Here is a 24,350-nt window from a genome sequence, read left to right as displayed (position 1 = left end):
TAACACACATGTACAAGTGTATGAAAGCAGTAGTCATAAAATGAGTGGAGCATCTTGAAGATATTATCTGTTAATGCATGAGTCTTTCTCCAAATATCATATCAACATGAGTGAATATTCTCCTTGGGACTTTAAAGATTGAACCACTTGCAATTTACTAACAGTCAAACAAGAAGAAATTGAAAGCTTGAATAGTCTCGTATCTGTATAAAAGTTAAATTTGTTATTAACAACCTCACAAAGAAGTCTTATTTTTAGCATGCTTGTGTACTGTAACAGCATACCTTAGGCTGGGTAATTTTTAAATAACAAAAATGTATTCCTCACAGTTCTGTAGGCTTATGAGTCTAATATGAAGGTACTGATTCAGTGTTAGGAGGGCTGCTCTCTCTGCTTTCAAGGTGGCACCTTGTCCCTGTGTTTTCACATGGCAGAGGGATGAATATTGTATCTTTACATGGTGGAAGGCAGAAGGAATAAGGGTATAGCTAGTTCCTTTGATTCCTTTTCTAAGGGCACTAATAGCCCATCTATGAGGGCACAGTCCTCCTGACGGTACGACCTCTTAATACTACCACATTGAGGGTTAGATTTCAACATATGAAATTTGGGTGGCACAAGTATCAGACCGTATTTGAAGCAAAGCCATTAGACACAAAGGACTTCACTGGTGAATTCCTCCAAAATTTAAAGAAAAAATAATAACACTACCCGAGAGACTAGAATAACAAACATGTCTCAAGTATTGGGAAATAGTTCCCATGGGCCCTATACTATTAATTAGTTCCAGGTCTTTGAGATCTCCTGAAATTCTCAGCCTCTGCTGGTGAGTATATAAAATAATTAAAATCACTTTACGAAATGGTTTGGCTGTCTATTAAATGTGAACGTATTGGTAACCTACAATGTAGCATTTCTATCCCTAGTTATACACCCTTAAATGTGCATAAAGGTGCACCAAAATATTTGTAAAGAGTGTTATCCAGCATCATTATTCATGATAGCCCCAATCTGGAGACAACCCAAGTGATCATTAGTGGAAGTGATACATGAATTATAGTCATGCATTAAAGAGTACCACACAACAATGACAAAGAACCAGCTACTGCTATGTAACAATATGGATATATCCCACAAGGAAAATTCTGAATGAAGAAGCCAATGGAGTAGTACATGATTCCACTTACATAAAATTCAAACACCAGCATGAATTACCCATGGTGATGAATTCTAGGATAGTGGTTAATTTGAAGGTAGTATTAACCAGGAAAGGACACAGAGTGTCTTTGTGGGTTCCATTTCTTGATTTGACTGATAGTTGGCAGGTTAGATTGATGTCATAAACAAATGTATCAAGCTATAAATTAAAATTTTGTATCCTTTACAGTGTACTTATTATTTACCTCAGGTTTGTTTTTCATTTTTTCTTGTTATGGTTTAATTAAAGGACTCAAAAAATATAAATATGAACAAAGTAGCCTGAAACAACTTTAAGGTAGGCATTGATAAGTGGGAACTTAAATATTTCATTTATATACTCTAAATAGATTCAGCATAAGATGGTAAATGAAGTATAGTTCACCTAAACTCTTACCACATCGATCTGTGTGACTGATTTATGTATACATGATTCAAGAAAGAAACTCCTTTCTCCTTTAAGGGATAAAATAATAGTTCCTTTAGGATAACCTATGGGAAGTTCATAAAAGAATATTAATAACCTGTTCATAGCTATTTCATTTTTGAAAGTTGGCATCCATTTAATTTGTAGTGAGTGAAGGGAACTCTATCCATGGAATGCTTATGAAAGCTTAATTGCAATAGAGTGCTCTCACCCTCATGGAATTGTTTTCATTGTGTTATTTAATGGTGGTCTCAGGGTATTTGAATTTTAAATGTTCTCCTTTTTATTTTAAGTATTATTATTGATAGTATGTTTTCTCATTGACTCAGCAGCCTTTTCTATTATTGTCATAATGAACCAACATGATCTATGTAATTTTTAGGTGCAGGTATTTGGACTATATTCTGGAGAAGAATTTCATGAGACTTTTGACTGTCCCATTAAAGTAAGTTGTTATTAAGTTTTAATCTTTCTAAGATTTTTTCATCTCAGGCAATAAAGATTAGCAGTAATTCAAACACAACTAATCCTATATTAATTTTGTCAGTGAGTGTCTGTTCATCCATTATAATGTGCTGATACCATTTGGATGATGTGACATGAAAGTAGGATGTACTTTAAGAGACTGTGATGTGTCTGTCTTCAGCGAGCTTTTATTTGAGGGGTTATGTGACACACATGCACACATATGCACACCTACTCACACAGATACACAATCTGTGCTTTAAAACTTAGGTAAAATAACACTACAGTTCAAAGCTAAAAAGAGTCACTATTTGCAATTCTTTTTAGTGATGGCTTTTTAGTGATGGAGTGATATTTAATAAATGGACAGGAGCAGATGGAGAAGCTGGCTTTCCATGTGGAAGAACAACATAATAGAAATGGAGAAGCTAGAAAGTTCAAATTGTGTTCAGGAAGTGGCAAATAGTCTAATTTAGGTGATGCATAAAAGACTGATTTGGCAGGAGAACTGCACAGACTAGAGATAGCTCAGTCTGAAGGCTAAGGAATTTGGACTCCATCTGATAAGAGGAAATTATTGCATGTTTAAGAAAAAAGAAGTGACATTAATTAAGCTAAGCTTAAGGAAAATTAATACAGTTCCTGTATACAATATAGATTGCTAGTCTGATGGACAAGAGGCAAGAAGACCAGTTTTAGATAACAATTATAGTAAAGTATCTATTGTACTTGTTAAACAAGGAAGAGGTCATTTCTTTTTTTTATTTCCACTTGTTTATTCAAACATTTATTGACCATTAGGTAAAGGAGAGATAAGATCTGACATGTGTTTTATAAAGGCAAACTCACCATAAGGAAGGGTGATTTAAACAGGAAAGTGGGGATGAGAGACAATTCAGAAGGCTAATGGAGTACTCTGGGCAAGATATTACAGGAGCTTGGTAAAAAGAGGGAGCAGGAGTATTCAAGATAGAGTAGAAGAAATGAATTTAGACAGCCCATGGGAGGTATACTTTTTAGCTTTAGTGATAGATTAGATGAGGATGATGAAAGATGGAGGAGCTGAGCGTAAATCCAGGTTCTTGCTTTGATAATGGTGTGGGAGAATGCGTTAAGGGATGGTTTGAGTAAGGGATGGTTGAGTAAGGGTTGCTAGTTTGGTCTGAATTTAGATAACTGTAGTACATCAAGTGGGCATATAGAGGTTTTTGAAACATGAGTATGAATTTAAGGATAGATATTGGCCCTTAAATACAAAGTTGGTACCCATAGTTGAGTAAGGCAAACCCATTTTAAAAAGATATTATTCCATTTAAACTATAGAGTGAGAAGAGAAGACCAATCTTGAAATTCTGGAGCATCCTTAATTTAAAAACTTAGGTGGTGGAAGCAAAAACAGTAAAGGAGTGGTCCGAGAAGCAGCAGTTTTAAGGACTGGACACCAGGAGAATGGTGTCAGGCACACAAAGGAGACAGTGCTTCCAAGGCAAAGAAGTAGGTGGCATTGCCAGAGGCAGCTGGAATTTTAAGTGGCGGGAAGGCTGAATCAAAGGTGTTTTATTTGGTAATTATGAAGTTACTGATGACCTCAGCGAGGACAACTTCAAGAGGAAATTGGAGGCAAGGGTGTCAGAACAACCAGTAATTATTCCTCATTCAGGAAATTTGGTAACAAAGAAGATAGATTATATGGCACACAAAACAGGCAGTGTCCAGGGAACGGTTCTGCAGATCATGTTTTGGCTCTTTGTAAGAATTGGTAGAGAGGGAGAGATTAAAAATAAAAGAGAATACTTAATGGAGCAGCACTAAGCAGTGACATTGACTTAGAGTAGGTAATTTTGGGAGAATTCTAGCCCCCCACTCTACCTGTGAGACAGGCACAAGGTGAGGCTCAGCCCAACTACTGAAAAAGTACAGCAGTGAAGGAGGAGCAGTTTATGGCAGTTGCCCTGGTGGCTTTATTTTCTTATGCTGGAAGGAGAGGAAGCAGGTAAAATGAAGTTTTTAATTTGCAGAGATGTTCATTTTGCTTTAGGCAAGAACTAGAAGGACTCTTATGAAAGATTTTAAGAATGTAAAACAATGGAATATGTAAATGCTTCTATATTGGTATTTAGGATGGATTAGGAAAATGTTGAAGAGAAGGCTAACCTGGGAGGTAGGAAGGTTAAAAGAATGAAGGGCCCTATGCTAAGCCCTAAAAACAGTAGTATGAGAGAAATCTGTTAACCTATTCCACTGAAGGAGGGGAATGTATTAGTCCATTAATAAGAATATAAAATGTTTTTAAGTGAAGGTTAGAAAAGGTCAGAATTTATTAAGTTACTGATTTTATGGATAGTCTGGGTTTAAAAGACAGAATGTATGCAAGCTTACAGCCTAACAGATGAGCCACAAAAGAGGGAATTGTGCTAATTGGAGCCACTAGAGCATCATTATTGCCTTCATTGCCCCCCCCCACTATATGTTAATGATATTATATAATCATAAAGCCACTAGCAGTAACAAGGAGTGGTAATAAGTGCAGCCTTGGGAGAGACCTGTGTAATGGGACGGAGGAGAGATTGAGTGGAAAGCAAATGAGAATCATAGGGATAGGAACTTAGGTTATGGACCAGAGGTGAGGACCCTAATGGTTAGCTCCAAACCGCTTAGTCCCTACACCTCTATTGCCTCAACCTCTGACAGGATCTTGGTAGAACAGCAAATTGTGTGGGAGGCTGTATTGCCTCAGCTCTTCCACTATGTGCCATTCATCAGGGGAAGCCATCCTGAACAAGGAGATAGTCAGGTTCTCTCGGTGGGTTTCTTCTATGAATTGTATTTAGTTACAAATAGTTTTGACACACTACTACCTTGAAGACCTCCCTTGCTGCCTCTGAAGAGTGGGTGTCTACTCACAATGGGTCTTCACTCAGCTAGAAACTAGAACTAATCATTTTAGTCTTAGAGTTTTCATCTGAATTTAGAGTTTTGAGCAAAACTCAGTCTCAGAATGTATACATTACTTCCTACAAGGTATTAAGACAGTTTTTAGTTCATGCAGCTCATAATGTATAAAGGGTTTTCATTCAGTGTTTCAACTGTGACTCTTACACTAGGCTTGGGTCTTTTTCTCTTGTAGATCATTGCTGTGCACCCACATTTTGTGAGGTCCAGTTGCAAGCAGTTTGTGACCGGAGGGAAGAAGGTAAATATTGTGTGTGTCTATCACGATGTGGAGCTGTTGATGGGTGTTTCATTTGATTTGTAATTTATCCTTAATGTTTTTAATGTCTATTTTTCAGGAGAATCTTTGAGAAAGAAAACTATAGTGAAATTGGGGTATCTCTTGGGGTTGTTGTGACCTTAGTGTTTTTTCACTACCTTCCTTTCAAGTAGGTACAGAACAAAAAAAAGATGTTATCCAGCCTCCACCTGGAGATTCAATATATTGTCCCTTCTACAAAAAAAGAGGCAGCATTTAAAAATAACAAAAAAGCAATTAAATTAGTGGTGTTATTCCCCTGTACAGAAAATCCCTTACAGGTTTTGATAAAATTTTAGGATAATTATTAGTACTCTTTATTGTCTTGTTGCTGGCACATTTTATTTTCTCAGTGAAACCTTTTTCTACATGATTATCTTTCTAATTATAAGTTCTCAAATTAAAGAATCATTCTAGTGATAGTATAAATCAATTTTTTTCTTTTAATGAAAAAAATTTTAAAGCCCTTTTTATAGCAAAACACTGTCCATACTGGAACTTAAATATTACTACTTTTTCACTTTAGAGCCACTGAAAAGAAAGTAGTGTGTGCTTTTCTTTCTCTCTTTAAAGTAGTATATAGATATGAGATGACTACATTTTTTGAGACCCAGCTACTCAAGTATTTTGAGTGTTTTGTGATAGTTATCTCTTGTTTCTCCATGGTCTGGTAGTTCATGGAATGATGGCAGGAAAGCATACTGGTCATTCCCTAAGTCACTATCATGGGTATGGGGCAGGTCTGGGGATCCTGATTTGAGCCCAAGGCATGAAACTGAGATTGTACCATCTTTCATTTTTGCTTAAGAGGTAGCTCCTTCCCTTCCACCTTGTAACCTGTTGTTATTATTTAGTTTTAGTCTCATTTGCCCCATGTAAAAATATATATGGTACTAGTCATTGGGAATTACAGATTTACTCTTAGACCTACAGCTCATCTCCTCCTACAAAAGTACCTACATTTCTTGCCTTTGTCAACCTTGGGAAAGAATAGCTTTAGAATTCCTCATACATTTCTTTATTAAACATGTTTCTGGGGAATTGTGTGTGTGATATAGCATTAATTTATTTAACTGTGATTTAAACCCATGCATTTTTCATTTAAAACTCAGTGAGGATAAAGCTTTGATGAGTCATTGCCATTTAATTCTAATGAAATTAAACAACAAATATTTTATTATTTCATAATCAGAAATTAAAACGTGACTTAGCAATGAGGTTCCGGCTGAAGGTCTGTTGAGAGGCTGCTTTCGAGATATTGGTGGGGCTGCAGTCATCAGAGGCTTGATTGGTTCTTCAGGGTCTGCTTTGAAGATGTCTGTTGCTCTCTTACTAGTTATCTACCATGTACTTAAAATATTGATGAATCAGTTTGGTTGAAATATTTCCCTAAAGAGTTAGAGATTTTACCATCCCCTATTTCTTGAAGGTATTAGAAATAGGAAATTGCCAGAGATAACATAAGTGTTGCTCTCCAAGTAGAACTCAGAATCTGAAGGCGAGATTTTCCTTTGTTGGTATGGGTTCTTAACAATTTGAGTATTAATGAAGTTTAATAATTTCATTTATCTTGTTAGGGATAACAGTAATCTCATAAAATTTGTCATTAATTTTGCTGCACACATGTCTACCTCCAGGATGCTTGGGTTCCAAAATTACATATTCTTCACCTTTCTATATAGTAAGTGATAACATTTACAGGAAGAATTATGTAAACTTGACAGTTTGGTTCAGATCTCATTGAGTAAAGTCATGAGTGTTGCAGAAATAGTAGAGTTATCTAGCATCTCAGTGTTGGCAGGGTTATGTAGGAAGAACTTGGAGTTTGTACAAAATGGATGTGATAAGCAATAAAAATAAGTAGAATTCACCAGAGCCTGATGATGTAAAAACATCAGAGTTTTCATTCATCTCTTCACTTACTGACTATTCAATTGATGATTCTGTGTTCAGTCTACTTTGAGAAAGAATTCTGACTTCCCCTTTTTCCTATTTAGCTCTCCAGGAATGCATCTGTGCATTTCTCTTTTCAAGCACAAAAATATGTTAGTGTGGAAGCAAAAGGAGACTAAGTAAAAACAATTCAGATCATCTTATGAAAAATGAATTTAAAAATGATGTTTTTATCAAATTAGAATTTCTGGATTAAAATAACTTTAAAAATACAATAAGTCTTAAATATTTGTATACAAGACGGTATATGGGGCTTGATGAAAGTACATATGTAATAGTTTGAAGTGCAAAATCATGTGATTATACATATCACTGTCAATGATATTAAGTAATTTTTTTTAGATTTTTAACGGTTTTATTGAAATATAATTTTATACCATAAAGTTCACTGGTTTAAAGTATACTGTTCAGTAGTTTTTAATTATATTTATAGTGTTGTGCAAGCAGCAGCATAATCTGATTTTAGAACATTTTCATTCCCTATAATCCTTGTGCCCCACCATCTTTTCTCCCCTTCTTCCATCCCTAGGTAACCACCAATCTACTTTATCTGTAAATTCGCTTACACTGGACATTTCTTATAAATGGAATCATAGTATGTGGTATTGCATCTGGCTTTTTTTTTCGTTAGTTTATTTAGCACACGTATGTTGTAACGTGTATCAGTACATCATTCCTTGGATGAACAAATCTTATTTTACAGATATATCTTATTATTTATCTACTTTATCAGTTGATGAACATTTAGGTTCTTCCTTTTGGTAATTATAAATAATGCTGCCATGAACATTTTATGCAATTTCTTGTGACTGTGTGTTTTCATTTCTCAAGTGCAAGATTGTTGAACCATGGTAACTGTGGTGAGCATTCTGAGGTACTGTCAAACTATTTTCAAAGTTACTGTACCATTTTACATCTTCTACAGAAATACTTGAGAGTTTCAGGTTTTCAACTTTGTCTCCAACATTCATTTTTATCTGTCTGTTTGATTATAGCCATTCTTGTATACCACTGTGACTCTCACTTTTTTCTCTAATGACTTAATTATGTCATGCATCTCCTTTCATGTCCTCATTGACCATTTGCATGTCTCCTTTGGAGAAACATCATTTAAGTTCTTTGCCAATTTCTAAACTGTGTTATTTGTTATATAGTTGTAAACATTCTTTATGTATTCTGGATGTATGTTTCTTATCAGTCATATGATTTGGAAATATTTTTTCTCAGCCTCTGAGCTGCCTTTTCACATTATTGATGACATCCTTAAAAGTACAAAAGTTGCATCTAAAATACCCAAAATCAAGGTCACGGAGATTAATGCTTATGTATTCTTCTAAGAGTTTTGCGGTTTTAACTCTTAAATTTGGCCTCGGATCTATTTTGAGTTCATTTTTGTGCATGGTGTAAGGGTAGGGGGTCTAAATTCATTCTTCTGCATGTGGTTATCCATTTGTCCCACCATGTGCTGAAACAAGTGTTCTTTCCCCATTGTGCTGGCCCCTTTGTTGAAAAATGAGTTAACCATAAATGTCAGCATTTATTTCTGGACTTGCAGTTCTGTTGATCTGTATGTCTATCCTTGTGCCAGCATCCCTTTTAGGTTTTATTTATTTAATTTTATTGTACTGAAGATCAAGCCTAGGGCCTGTGCATGCTAGGTAAGTGCCCTACTGAAGGACATTTCCAGCTCCACCTTTTGCATTTTAGAGCCACTGAGTTTGCTATAATTACTTACAGTATGACAAACAAGTTAATGATTACTCTTAGAACATTTTGAATTTCAGTTCTTTTCTTTTAAAAAGCCATTATAATTTCTCCAACTTACATTAGAGGCTTTAAAAATCTAAGTGTTTCCTCTAAGGATTTGTAAGCATACAAACTATTGACTCATGTCTTTATTATGTAAATACATACTTAGTAGTAAAGAGTAACATTTATTTGATAAACTATAATGACATCTTTGTGTACAGTTAGAGTTTCAAAATGCATACCATCTTGGTGTGGTTCCAGTGTCTTCTCTATGTGTATGGTATGCACTTTTAAAGATCATAGTGCATGGTTTTGACATTAGTGTGTTCTGCTTATTTTGTTCAAGATGTTTCAGGAAGTGTTCTTCTAATTTCATTAAGAAATATATCTGATTTTAAAAAAGGTTTTAGAAGATAATATTAAGAAAGGAGGACTATTATGAAATGATTTGTTTCACTTGGAAAGTGCTAGCAAAGAGGAGGTACTCTTTTATAACTGCGTTATGGAAATTTATATCTTTGAAAACTGAGAAAAGCAAAGACACTTTGACCCAGTTGAAATGCTAATCATTTTAATTACAGTTTTAAACTATCACCATAAGCAGAACAAGTTTGAAAATGCCAGCGTTTAGCAAATGGTTGTAAACCTCGCAATAATTGTAGTTGTGAATTCCAAGACTTTCTTTACTTGGAGTAGGTAGCAGATCACATAGAGAAAAATGAGAATGAAGACAGACAACATATGACTGAGGTCATTGACCTTCTGCCTTTAAGAAACAATTTAATCTTCAAACAAATTAGAGCAGACTAGCCAGATGAAAATGTAGTATGGAATAAAGGCATTCTTAACCCTTAAGAACACCGATGTACAGACTGATCATCTGTTCTATGATCCTTAGAATCATATACAAACTTCTGTAAACAGTGGGTCAGTAGCACAGAGACTAGAAGAACTAAGTAAGAAAATGAAGGTCCTACAATGAGGTATTCATCTCGTTCAAAGAACCAGTTGAGAGAAGTCCAAGTTAATATTTTACTTGTTTTATTATTATTAGTTTTTGATTCCCATAAAAGAAATTGAAGTAATTAGAACATCGATTTTAAAATAGTGCTGCAAAATAGCAATGTAGCAGAAAAAAAAAATCCTGAAACTGTAGTTCAACACGTTTATTGATATTTCCTTTTTAAGGTTCTAGTGGCTTAGGTCTTTAGAGATAGCTATCTATGAAGGACTGGGAATAGGAGGCTCTACTTCTCTTTGGCATAAACTTTTATTTTATATTTTCAAGGTAACTTCTTAGTAGTTGAATGCCAGAGCTGTATTTATGGATTCTATTGCTTGACACATGAGCATAAAAAGCTTATTCTAAATTCTGTTTTGTTTCCATGTTGGGAAAAAAAAAAGGAAAGAAAGAAAAGGAGAAGCACATCTCTTAAAAGTGCCATTGGAGAGAGGTTTCAAATGCATGAACCTATGGACTTTTTTAAAGTGTAGCCTTCATGTGTAGCAAGAATTCTAATACATGAGCATAGCAAATGAAGTTCTGTTTTTCAAGTAGATCTTATCTGTTTTTATTTTTAATTATACAACTTTCTCTGTCAGCAAGATAAACCTCAACTTCATATGATCTTTACCTTTGAACTATGCAGTACACTTCATAATAACTGTTTCTACTACTTTGACAAATTATTAAATTGTCGTGATGCTATTTTCAGTGAAGTTCATTTTTAGAAATGAGATAGTCAGCTGTTTGGTGGTGTACTAGGATAGAATAAGGGGACCTGACCGCAGGGACAAGTTGCTTTGTAAGCTAGAAAATGTCAGTCAGCAAGTGAGAGGATCTGTGCGAATGAAAACTAGATCATAAAGTAACTAACTCTGTTGTTAAGGTATATTTTGGCAGAGTTTCTGTATATTCTAGACTGAGCCTAAAAATAGAAATATTTTGCTTAAAATAAAAATAATTTACAATATCAAAAGTAAGCATTCTTCATTGCTTTCATAATTTTTCATTTATCTCAAATATCAGGTGCTTTGTTTTTTTTTTTTAACGTTTACATAGGGTAATGATGTTTATTATTTTTTTTTCCCTTCCCCCCCCACCCCTCCCACCCCTCTTTTCCCTCTATACAGTCCTTCTTTCCTTCATTCTTACCGCTCTCCTTAGCCTAACTCTAAACCTAACCCTAAACCTAATGCTAACCCCTCCCAACCCCCATTATATGTCCTCATCCGCTTATCAGCGAGATCATTCGTCCTTTAGTTTTTTGAGATTGGCTTTTTTTGATGTCACTATGTAGGATGTTCAATTTCTTTGATGCCTATAAGGGATGGGGTGAGGAAAATGTATCCATTGCAACTTTGTTTTTTCTTACATTCCCTTGAATCATACACATCAAAAATTCCTGTTAAGACATTTTTTTCTTTAATGAGTTCAGCTAATTTTTTCCTGTGTAATATTAACTGCATTGATTGCAGCTTTTACTTGAACTCTGATGTTAAGGCCACTGTCTCTTCCTGGAACAATCAAACCATCTTTTAATACCAGTTGATTATTGTTAATACTGAGAGGTTCCCACCCTCCTTCATACTATTCTTTCTTTTCTGTCTTTCCAGTGTTGGGGATCAAACCCCAAGCCTTGTGATTTCCAGGCAAGCACTCTGCCACTAAGCCCTTCCCCCAGCCCCTTCTTTCTTAAATGAGGCTCTATATAAAGCAAAGTGTTAGGATTATAATCATTGTTAATTGGCATTACTAAAACAAACTAAATCATTTATTTCACAGGAATATTGAACACAACCTTGTGTCAGGGTCCACATTAGTTGCTTTACACATAGTCTCTTGTGTTCAGGAATGGTGAGTGGTAGGTTTCCAAAACAATCTTAAGTGGGACAGTATTGGTAGAATGTAGTTAATAAGATCGTTAATTTATCAGAATGGTGTTTGGTAGAAAACTGAGTCTTCTGAGTCATTTAAAAGTGAAAAAAAGTGTATTTATATGTAAGTTTCACTGTGAGGTCATTTTGTAATTTTTCATTGTGTTTATGCATTTGGAGTCACCCCACCTTGGTTGTTTTTGTTTGTTTGTTTTTCCTTCTAATTTTCAAGTTCATTTTCAGCCACCATTCCCCTTTGATGTTGTAACAGTGAGAATTGGAATAAACCAAATGTCTAATAATTGTGAGTTAACTTTGTCAGTGCCCTGAACCAAAGATCTCTAGGTTCCCTGTAGGTATCAGGAAGAGGATTTTAAGGAAAAGGTATTGTAGAATTGAGACTGTTGGGAGATGATTTGGGGGAGATTTAAGGAAGCAGGAGTTTGCTCCAGATTGCATGCTGTCAGGAAGCAAGATTAATTGTATACCTGGATATTTTAATAAATCTTATCCAGAAGACTAGGGAAAGCTGGCATGGTGGCACATGCCTGAATCACTGAGGCAGGAGGATCATGAGTTCAAAGCCAGCCTTAGCATCTTAGCAAGGCCCTCAGCAATTTAGTGAGACCCTGTCTCTACATAAAAAATAAAAAAGGGCTGGAGATGTGGCTCAGTGGTTAGTGCCCCTGAATTCATTCCCTGGTACAAATTAATATAAAAGACTAAGCCAATGCTGAAGTCAAAATTGGCAAAGCAGCAGCAGTTTCTTCTTTTAACCAGGATGGCTGTGTGATTATTTTGGGAAAAATATTCATTTAGACATGATTTTGAAGTGGTCTTATTTTGTCTTGATCAACTTCATGGTCACAGAGTGGCCTTGTCTGATATTGGTGTTCCATGAAATTGTTTATATTCATCAGGAGAACATCAAGGCCTATCTGTGAATGCTAGGGCAACTTCTGGATGTCAACTTTTCTCTTTTTCAGTGGGAACAAACAAATGCCCAACATTTGATAGATTGCTTCTGTCGAGGATACCTTACCAAGGTGTATGGTCTGATTGCAATTTTTGTGTGTATGGAAATGCCATTATCTTTGTGGGTATATTCATGGAAGGCTATACACCAAACCAATATTATTTGTGTCTGGTAACCTCAACTATTTTAGATCTTATTTTAACTTAATATTGGGTAGTATAAGAAATTCCTTACCTATTGAAGTCTGTTCTTAGTTCAGTATTGTTTAATAGTTGCATAATATTCTACCCTGTTGATCTAGTTGATTTTCTTAGTCATTCTTCTATTATTGGACATTTAGGTTATATCCAGTGTTTGATTGTCAAAAATCATGATACAATGAAGCTAGAAATTTTGGGTCATGAACTTTTGTCAGCTCTTGTGAATATTTTTGTAGCATTGATTCCTAGGATTAGAATTACTGAGTTGAAGGTTATGATTATTTTTTAGGCATTTGATGCTTACTGCCAAGTAAAATTGTATTCCAGAAAAGTTACACCAATTTATACCAGCTGCGTGTGGATACTTGTTTCACTGTATCCTCTTTGCCAATATTTTCAATGTCTTAATTATTAGAGATTTCAAACATTTTTATTTATTGGTGACTTCTGTATCTTGTGATTTTTTTTTTTTTCTGATTATATCCTTTGCTCAGGGAAGCTTTTAATACTGCCATAGAAACCAGGACAATGAAGATGGTTGACTTGATATTTATTGTCAGTTTGAGCAAAAATTATTGCTGCCTTTTCTCCGGTTTTGACTAATTCTGAAATAATTATTTGTGTTTCCAGGGAGACATTAGGACTCTAAATGAGACTTTAGACACTGAGGTGTGTAGGGAGAGGATGACTATATGTTACCCTGTGGATGTGAGTTGACCCAGAACCATTCAGTTCTACCACTCCCATGGAAGCTCTCATTGACTAACCATTGACTCAATTAATCCCTGTTTTTCATCAAGATGATTCAAGAGTGCCATTATAAAGTGTGAGGGCAGATTTATTTGATGTGGCTTCTGTAGATAGTCTCCTAATCTTTATTTTTTTTCTGTCTACTTTGAGCTGAATGAAGGGCTTGTTCAAGTACATAACCCCATGTATTCAGATAACTTTTTATGTTAGTCAAAGATTTAGCAGTTTTGTATTTCTTTTTCGTACAATAACTGTGCAAGTATCTCCCTCTGATCATCCATCTATAATTGTGATAATGTTAAAATTAGAGATATTTATTAATTGCACAGGACATTAATTCAAGTTTAATCATCCAGTGAATGACTTTTGTGTTTTCTCAACCCTACTACTGAAGGAGTTTGATCTTGATCCCAACCCTGGCAGACTGAAAGACAAACCCAGAGTGTTTGGCATTAATAACCAGCTATTTTAAACCTGTAGCATCCGTAGGGAAGATTGTCCTTTAAAATGGTGAAATTATTAATACACATTCTAATCATTTCTAAAAATCATGTTTGCAAATGTGAGTTTGAATATGCAGAAATTGTATATTACTAGTTTAAATAGGAGCCTACTTCACATATTGGATATAGTTAATTGCTTAACCCATATAGGTGCATAGGTAGATATATAGATTTATACCTATTATCTCTAGTTTTTTAATAAAAAGGAAACTTCTCATAAATGGCACCCCTTGTGTTTAACTTCTTTTGTTCACATTGTTCACATTGAACCCATAGCTTGGATTTCTTGGTTGATAAATTAGCTCTTACCTTACATGGTACAGTGTATTTTAAATTTCATGGAATTGCTCTGTCTACATAGTTTTCACAAGATTAGTTAACTTTAAGGACTTGTCCAAAGTCTGTATTGCATTGCAATCTTGTTTGCTCAAATATTGGTTATAAGCAAGTGGCCAATCACCTGGGCTCTGAAAATCCTTATGTGTACCTAGACTTTCCATGGTAGCAGTATTTACTTTGTATGTAACTTCTTTTAAACATGTCAAATTACCCTTAGGAAAGGGAAATTGAAGGATTATAACATGTCTAGAAAAGTAACCCCTGAATTTAAAGTAACAATATATTTGAGAAATTCCCTCTTTCTTCCCACATGTTTTATGTTCTTCCTTGTTGGAAATAGTAAAACTTTTGGTGATGTTTCAAAACGCTGTCATTTTAAATTTTGGTCCTGAGCCAAAGCAGGAAGTAAGAAAAAGGCACTTCTATTTTCCCCAAGATTCTTGGTTACTCCTGCCTCTCTTGGGATTTTAGACTCCTCTTTGCTGTGAGCAGCCAGCCACCATATGGATCTTCTCCATGTTCTCTGTTTTTCTCATTTGTCTTCATTGCCTTTTAATTTTCATTCAAAATCTTCAAATCTTGTATATTTAAATCCTTCAGTGACAGGCCTTCCCCATCATTGTGCCTTTTGTCTATTTTTACTGAGATTGTCTTATTGGGTATGTTCTGATTTGCTGGGTTTTACGTTTCTTCATTTCTCTACTTGTTATCTTGAGTTCCAGCATCTACTCCAACCTAGCAGAGATTCTCTGTCATGAAGTTTCTTCCTTCCAAGTCCCGTAGTCCTTTTCATAGTAACATACGTGATATCTCACATTCTCCCTCGTCTGGTGCCCCTGCCCAGTCTTTCCTACTTACTTGTGTGCCTCAAAGCAAGCAGTGTTGCCAGTATTGAGAAAGCCTGAAGGAATCAAGTGATTCATAAACTTGAAAGATCACAGGATGATTAAAACAGGGCCAATCATGCTCCTTCCCTCCATCAGGAAAGAGTGGGTGATGGGTAATGACAGGCATTAGGCTCTAATAATTGATGGCTTTACTATAGCCTGATAGGACTCTTGCTGCACATGCAAGAGATTCTGGAATGTGCATCCTTATACCTCTCTGCAGTGTAGGAAAGCACTAGATAGATTTATCAGCACAAAACATAGGAGAATAAAGTGTATTTCTGAGATGTGAGGGCTTCTATTGAAATATAAGTACAGAGAGTGCTGACTGCCAGAATGTGGATTTATGGGAAATAAAGCCCTAAAATACTTTCTCCATCGTCAACAACAACAAAAAACCCAAACCTCTTGGAAACAGCTTTTCCTCTCTGTGTACTTAGCTCCCATTGAGCTTAAATTGCTCTTGGTATTGTGATAATGACAATTCAATATTACAGGATGTGGAAGATGAACCAAATAAATTAACCAGCTGCTTTTAAGGGTAGTTCGCTCAATGGCTTACCCCCTAAAATGCTTTGTAGAACATTCATGCTCAGTAGGTCTCTAGGCAGTTTTATGACTCCAAGAAAGAAATGGATTTTATTAAATGTCAGTGAAATAGAGGCAGATAGCTTTGTGGTAGTTAATTTAGTATAGAATGTTTGTAAGAAAAGTAGTTTATCTTTCCTTAAATTACCAAAGGAGAATTTTCCTTGCCATTCTTGCCAGAAAATGTGTTTCTGCTTGAAATTCCCATAGATTAGGATTTAAAAAACAAATGGAGAGTGGATCATTTGGTCCTTTTCCCTCTTTTGTGAAGCTCTGTATTATTCTGTGGAGCAAATATTATAAATCCTGCATGAAAACACCAGTGGATTGATTCCACAATTATTAGCCTATAATCCTATGAAATGATTGGAAAATTGGACTTGTGAGTAAAAAATAAAAAGTAGGGTGGAGAGGAAGAGCAGAAACCAATCTCTAGCAGGTCAGAAGGTGATGTAGAGGAGACAAGCAGGTTCGGTGCTGTAGAGCTAGAAGAAATGATTATGGTGGCAGTACAGAGAACCTCCTGAAGGCAGGCAGGTCATCACTGTCCAGGTCAAGTCTGTGGCCAGTTTGTGACCCTGGAATAGAGCTTCTAATCACTTAAAACGAATAGGGGATGATTGACCTTAAAAGCAGTTTTCAAATTTTTTACAAGTTGTACCACAGGTGTATCCTCTGGCCTTGAACAAAGGGTATAAACTGACATTAGTGGAGTTGAATGTAGGATCATTATAAGAAAACCCTTTTTGAAATCAAAGATGTGTTAGTTATATGAATCATGCTCAGGTTTTTTCCTTTAAATTTTGAGATTAATACTGGCAGATTCCAGTATGTTCAAAATAATTTGAGGACATTTACTAACTAAAGAGACTGGGGAACTAACTGAAGGGTTTGGGATAATTACATCGATCCCCCTATAGCAAACGCAACATGTATACACACACACACACACACACACACACTCCAAGATTAAGATGAGTAGACCTAGGAAAGCCTGATTAATGTCTTAAAAATTTATTATGTCTCTAGCAAAATATAAAGTATGGTTCCTTTCTCCAGTGCATTTACATTCTGTTGGGGAGAGGCAAAGAAATAGGAGTGACTCACTGATCTCAGTGAACAGGATAGTAACGTGACACTCACTGTGCCATGATAAAACCAACAGGACCATAAAACATACAGAAATAAGAAACTGGGAAATTATTTGACATCCAAAAGAATACTTCTAAATGATGACATACCCTAACGTATTAAGCTTGTTTGTTTATAAATAGTTTATTTTTCATCCATAAAATAATGAAGGTAAAATCATGGAAACTTACCACTATCCAAAAAACATCAGAAAATAATATGAATGATGTATAAACTATAATGTTAATTAGTTAAAATTTGATTGATTCGCAGAAGTTAGTATACTTTTTAATTTTTATTTTTTTCAGCATCTGTCAGTTGTATAGAATGGTGTTTGCCTGTCTGTACTACAAACTATCGTCGAAGGAGAAGCTTATTTTCTGCTTTAACTCTGTATCAGAGCAGGGTCCTTGAGGTTTTTGGAACCAACCCTGAGATGGACTGATTTCAGAATTCTGTCCTTGCTTTTCTTCCTGCCCTCTGCTGGAAGTATTCCTTGAAGCTCCATTGGAGACAAAGGAAAGCCAGGGCCCTGTCAGCCTCAACCTCTTCCTATAACCAGAAGCACTCCAACTGTAGCAGAAATGACTCATTATAGAAAGTTTGGATTTTGTCTGGCATTGTTTGTTTGGAAGGTTTTATGAACAGTTTTTCAAAAAAGTGATTTTTTTAAATGTAGGTATAGTTTGTGTAAGTTAATTCGAATACATGTTCACTATGCCTCAAAACATTCCTTCTTTCATCAAGTTCCAGTGAATTTTTTTATATTGTTTTCATTTTAACTTTTTCCCTCAATTAACCCAATTGTAAAAATAAAAGAATGGATTCTCTTTCTCATTGATGTATTAACATTGTAAAAATAATTCACATGTTCAGTGAAGAAGACTTTGTAAAATAGAAATAGTAAAAATCTCCTGTCACCCATTGCTAGAGTTATGATGACTTAGTAATGCATCTTTCATATTTTTATCATCTACATATGGATACATATTCATATTTTATTTAAAGGGTATCATAGGTAATACCTTTTTGGAATCTGCCTTTTTATTTAAAATGCCCTGATGTTTTTTAAGTTAATGGATATACACACATAAGATCATTAAGAATGGATGCATTGTCCTCAGTTGTTCAGCTCCACCACTTTATACTCAATCACTACCCAGTTGTCAGTGCATTTCTAGCCTTTGTAGGTAGCTTCTCATACTTTACTCACTCTAATAATTTCTTAGCATAAATTCCAAGATGTGGGCTTCCTGCAGACATTTTTAAAACTTTGCGTTCATAATGCCAAAGAATCTCCAGGAAAGGGTGCCCAGTAGTTTCTCTTCCCTTGCACACAGCTCATGCCCACTCCCAGCCTGACTGTCACTTTGATTCATCTTTGTTCTTTCTTTCTTTTCTTTTTTCTTTGTCTGTCAATTCTACAATCAGTGTGGTACTTTTTTATTTTTTTTTTTTGGCTGTACTTTTTGGATGTTAATTTTATAAAATGTCTTACTATCTTTTGACAATCCATCCTACCACCAAAAAAATCTCCTATTCTCACATTTTTTTCCAAATGAATTTTCAGCACTTTCAGAATTCTAGAAATAATTCCTTTGAGATTTTGGGGAAGCTTACATTAATATTAGAGGTTAACTTAATGAAACTTAAGCTTTTCAGTGAGAATTTGGGTCTTATTACCCAGAAACATAATATATTTTTCCCATTTATTTAGTTCTCTTTTTGTACACCTGATGAAGTGTTTTTGTTTTACTTCATGAGGCCAGCACATGCACGTGTTTTTGTTCATTATTAACTTTCAGATCTATTAACTTTTTCTGGTTTAAAAATTTTGATTACATCCCCAGAAAATTCAGTATATATGTGTGTTCTCATACTCAGAGTATTTTGGTTATTATTTAATACTGTTGTCATCTGAGAACAATAATGAGAACTAATTTTTTTAGGTCTTTTCTGTTTTTTTGTGACATCTGTTGCTGTGGAATCAGGAATAGGAGATTTGTTTTATTCTCTGGATAGTTCCTGTTATTTTCAGAAACTGAATCTTTCCATTGATACCCTTCTTGTGCCAGCATGTCTTCTTTCCTTCCCAGCTGTGCTCCCCAAGTGACCAGTGGAGTGCTGCTTGGGTGCTGGTGGGTGGCACGCTGCCATAGAGTGTGACTGCCCTCCCCACTCATCCCCCTTACATTGAGTGGGGACCAGAGGAGGGGTCGGGTTACATTTTGGCATCCTGATATCTAACTGGCCAGCTACTTCTCAGGCAGGATTTGGGGGAAGCCACAACTTTCCATGGATACTAGAGAACTCCAGACATTTATAGCATGTTAAAGTGACTGTACTCAGCTTATAAAGATGGCCTCTAATTTTAAATTCTTCTTTTTGGTGCCTCTTATGACTATAGGAACCTAGTATTGAGAATGATGTAGGAAATATAAATAGAATGTGAGTTTATTGTTTCCCTTGTTGTGTCTCCCTGTCCTGTTTTGGAGTAAGGGAAAAAAGTACACTGTAGTGAAATGAAATTGCCTCTAATGATAGGAATTTTTAAAAATTCTGAAATCTGTTATTAGCATTTGCTTTTAAGGATCAACATGTATTTCAGGATTACATACCTTGAGTATATTGTATAATTATGTTTTCTTAAAGAATTTAATTTGGATATATCAAGAAAAATATTTTACTGTGTCCTTAGTAATACATGAATTACTAAGGCTACATATTCAGTAATAGAAGTTTTTGACCATTTGTATGTTGTATTAAAATTTTTCCAACATTTTTTTCCAGTTACAGATTTTTTCTCTTTAAAACAAAGGCTCTTGCTACTGAACTTTTTTAAAAAAGCTTAATCCTAAAGCAAATTTCCCTTATTTTATAACATGAATTATTGCTTAAAAGTAATTATCAAATTATTTATCTTGGGAAAAATACAACACTGCTTTAATTACTACAGCTTAATCTGTGACTATCTTATTTTTTGGTGAAAAACTTACGAGATTTTGATTTCTCAATTTACAAAATAAATTAGTTCCTTAGCCACCATTTGAAGAACTTTAGGATACAAATCTTTTGATTAGATGTGCATTATTTTCCATGAACCTTGATATTTTGGTGCCATCTTGTGGTGTGGCTCTGTAGTAACATGAACACTAAATCCGTTTTAAACAAAGTCCTAGGCAGGATAAGATTTGTGGGGAATGCTTTCCAAAGTGGAAATCATCTGCTATAAGTCTACATAAAAATTAAAATTAAAAAAAAAAAGAAAAAAAAACATTGAGAGTGTTGGTTGTTTGGTCACATTGATGGGCAAGAATACTAAGTAAGATCTCAATTATTCTCAGTTTCTGAAAGTCTTTGTTTATGCTCTGTGACCCTAGTTGCTGCTCTTTGAACGGTCCTGGATGAACAGATGGAAGTCTTTGGTTCTGCACGAAGGGGAAGGGAACATACGGAGTGTGAAGTGGAGAGGTCATCTGATCGCTTGGGCCAATAATATGGTAAATGCAGTCTCCACCTTCGTAAGCACCTTCCTTGTTGGTGGCAAAAGAGTGGCGAAATTCATAGGGCTGTGACAGAGAGAGATTTACTTCTTTCAGTGGTCATTTCTAAAAGATAACAAGTGGCAAGTGATAACATCCAAGAAGTTAAAGATGTTAGATTGCTTTTGGCTTTCATAATATAGTAATTCCCAGCATATTCTGGACTCTATTTTAGGGTAAGAAACCTGAGGCATGGAGAGTAACCAAGAAAATGAAAAGTCATCTTAATAATTGAAGGGCTGCATTGGGAATGTGATCTTGAAAATACCATTTGCCTATTGGCCGAGGGCAAGGAGCACTTGATATGAAACAAGTGCAGAATATTGCTGAATTCTCTTTTACTCCCAATATAATCATAAGCGAAAATCTAGGGCTACCTTTAAGAAAGGCTCATAATATTTGGTGCTGCACCTACATAGAGTTTACTTGATAGGAACTGGGGCCAGTAGAAAGTTTTGAGTAGACTTTTTCACGTTTGGCATGTCTTTTGAAATTTTAAGTTATCTTTTTGAGTTAGTCAGTTCCATTGAGGTTAAATGGTAGAAATCCTCCCAGAATTCACTTTGTTACTCAGGACTTGTACTTCTTCTGGGTCACAAGAAAGAGAAACAAACCAATGGTCTCTTGGCTCATCTGCAGTTAGCTACTTACTTGAGGTTTCCATTTGAGAACTTTAAAATGTCAAGTGTAGTATTTTCTTTATATAGATGGTTTTTCAGAATTAAAGCCCTTTCAAAAACCAAACCTCATTTTTGATTGGAACAGTACAATTAGAAATGTTACTTGTCATATCGGAAATGTAGTTTTTGGTATCTAAACATTTCTCCATTGTGTTGGTTTAGAATCACCCATGCCATCCACCAGTTTAAAAAAAAAAAATCCTTTGTGCAGTAAGAAGGATGAATGTTTTCTTTGGGTTTGATTCTAATGGGATTTGTGTGGAGCAGGAACAGTCTCCTTTACATGGCTTCTAACCTTGCCCTGCAAACTCTGTCAGTACTTTGTAGCACTAGTTATTGGTGGTATGAAGCTGGGCCTGTTAATAGATTTTCTTTCTTCCAAGTAGAGGGTGCCTAATGCCATTTCATTTTCTAGGGTGTGAAGATTTTTGACATTACCTCAAAGCAAAGAATCACCAATGTGCCCCGGGATGATATAAGTCTTCGCCCAGATATGTATCCCTGCAGCCTCTGCTGGAAGGACAATGTGACACTGATTATTGGCTGGGGAACTTCTGTCAAGGTGATTTTGCTTGTCCTTATAAGTCCGTAATGTTACAGATCCATTGAGAGTGCTCTAAAGGAATATGAATTTGTGAATTGCCTCTTGGAACCCAGATATTTTTGCATGAATATTATTTTGATGTGTGAACCATTTAAGACAACTTATTTTACATGTATAGGTTTTATGAGATGTCCTTTCTTTTCTGTGCCATGGGAAACAGTTTGTAAACTTTTCCATTATCAGGCTGGAGCTGCCTTATTTTGTCTTTTTTTTTTTTTTTTTTTTTTTAATTTCCCACAACCCAATTGACTGTAGCTATTTATAGAGCACCTGGTTGACAGCTTCATTGTGTTACTGATGGTGGAGAAAGAAGGTTAAAACTAAATCTTCCAACTTGCTTGCTAATAATTTGATGGAGTGGACACCCATACTTATTATCAGTAATAAGATTTGGGAATATTTTCTGGTGTGTAATTATCCTGTGAGGCTGAGTAAATGAGATTTTAGCTGTTTTACAAAATGGAGCCCAAAACTCATTCACATTTATTTCATGCATACCAGTGCTTCTGTTACAGTAGCTACTTCAAAGTATCTACTATTTCCCTTTGAAAATGTATTAATTAATTTAAACAAAATAACTAAAAATTTGCTGAAAATGATATAAAGAGTATCCCAGGGCTGGGGAGATAGCTCAGTCGGTAGAGTGCTTGCCTTGCAAGCACAGAGCCCTGAGTTCGAGCCCCAGCACCGCAAAAAAAAAAAAAAAAAAAAAAAAAAAAAAAAAAAAACAGTATCCCAATGTTAATCTAATGGAAAAGCTCAGTCTTTGAAGTCAGAGAGACATTTGGGTTAATTCCATCTTTTCTATTTATTTTTTTCTGTCTGACTCTCTCTAAGCCTGAGTGTCCTTATCTGCAAAATAGCAGAAAAATGATTCCCAATTAATAAATTTTGGGGAGAAAAAAATGAAATAATGACTAAAGAGTTTGGCATAGAAACTGACATACTGCAGGTGCCTACCTGCCATTGTTGTTACACCATAAAATTCTAGAGGAGTCATGAAAAAGACATAGCTATTTAAAATTTACTCTTCTCTGGAAATGTAAGGCATAAAAATTATTAATGCATTTATTGTTATTACCAAACTCAGCACTGTTACACTTGAGATAAGGTCTTCCTGGCCCTTACATTGATAGGCTTGAGGTTTTCTTTTTAGATTGAACATGAAGTAATTGTTTTGATGTGTTATACGAACACAAACTGTTTCATATTCAGGATGGCAGGAAAGAAACTGCCCAGTAATCTAGGATTTAAAAAAAAAAAAAAGAAAAAGTGGTCCTGTCTCTCTATCCCACATGTGTATTTTCTGATCCTGTAAACATACTCTTGGTATTTTAACCATTCCTTAAATGGACAGTGTGACTTTTTCTTTTGTTTTATAGTTGTAATTTTCTTAAGGGGAAGGACCAGGATATTTAGCATGTAGTGGCGTGTTACAGGTTAGTTCACTTATTGTTTCTGTAAATGCTTTCTCTATTAGGATGAATAGTGGCCCCAAAGAGAGTAGCTCCTATTCCCTGAAACCTGTAAATGTGTATTTATATGGCAAAAGATGTGATTCAGTAAAGGATCTTGGAATTGGGAGGTTACCCTGAATTACCTGTGTAGGCCCTAAATATTGTCCCGTCTGTCCCAGTGGGAGGGAGAAACTGCTGCTGAAGAGACAGGACAGTGCTACCACAGGCAGAAGTGGAGTGGTGACACGGACTCAAAATCAGCAGGAGTTGGCCAAGAGCAGTTTCTCCATTAGACCCTCCAGAGGAAATGCATCCAGTGAAACTGATTTCAGACATCTAGCCTACAGAACTGTAGGAGAATATATTTCTATTGTTTCAAACCACCAGGTCTGTGGTAATCTATTAATAGCAACCATGGGAAACAAATATATTTTCACTGTGCCCAAATTAAGATCCGTATAATTTATATCCAATACTTTAAATTTCTTATGGATTCTTTTCCTTGAAATTCAATCAGCTGTATTTTGAGCTTTTCTCAGTTCAGAATCTCGGTAAGTTCTGAAGGAAGAGAAAGTGAAGACGTGATCTTTCCTCAGAGAACAATCAACATTTATCTGGCACGCACCAGGGTGGCATCCCCAGCACCACTAAATAAATAAGTAGTAAGATTTTCCCAACAAACATTTACTAAGTGCCTGCAGTATGTATTGCAAACACATGAACAACAAATGAATACATTATTTCCCTTGGGAAGTTTATGTTCTAGTGAGAGAAG

General features: G+C 35.4%; 1 protein-coding gene across 1 annotated transcript in view; it reads left to right on the top strand.

Annotated features, from left to right (window-relative positions):
• Window positions 1-24,350, top strand: part of Vps41 (VPS41 subunit of HOPS complex) — a 165,871-nt gene that overhangs the window by 79,073 nt on the left and 62,448 nt on the right. The window contains exons 6-9 of the mRNA XM_047561881.1: window positions 2,007-2,069; window positions 5,217-5,282; window positions 20,673-20,792; window positions 21,930-22,076. Coding sequence (XP_047417837.1) covers window positions 2,007-2,069; window positions 5,217-5,282; window positions 20,673-20,792; window positions 21,930-22,076 — 396 coding nt within the window. The remainder of the gene's footprint in view (window positions 1-2,006; window positions 2,070-5,216; window positions 5,283-20,672; window positions 20,793-21,929; window positions 22,077-24,350) is intronic.

This window comes from Sciurus carolinensis, chromosome 8 (genome assembly GCF_902686445.1).
Source record: "Sciurus carolinensis chromosome 8, mSciCar1.2, whole genome shotgun sequence".
NCBI lineage: Eukaryota > Metazoa > Chordata > Mammalia > Rodentia > Sciuridae > Sciurus > Sciurus carolinensis.
This window is presented reverse-complemented; position numbering and strand designations above follow the sequence as displayed.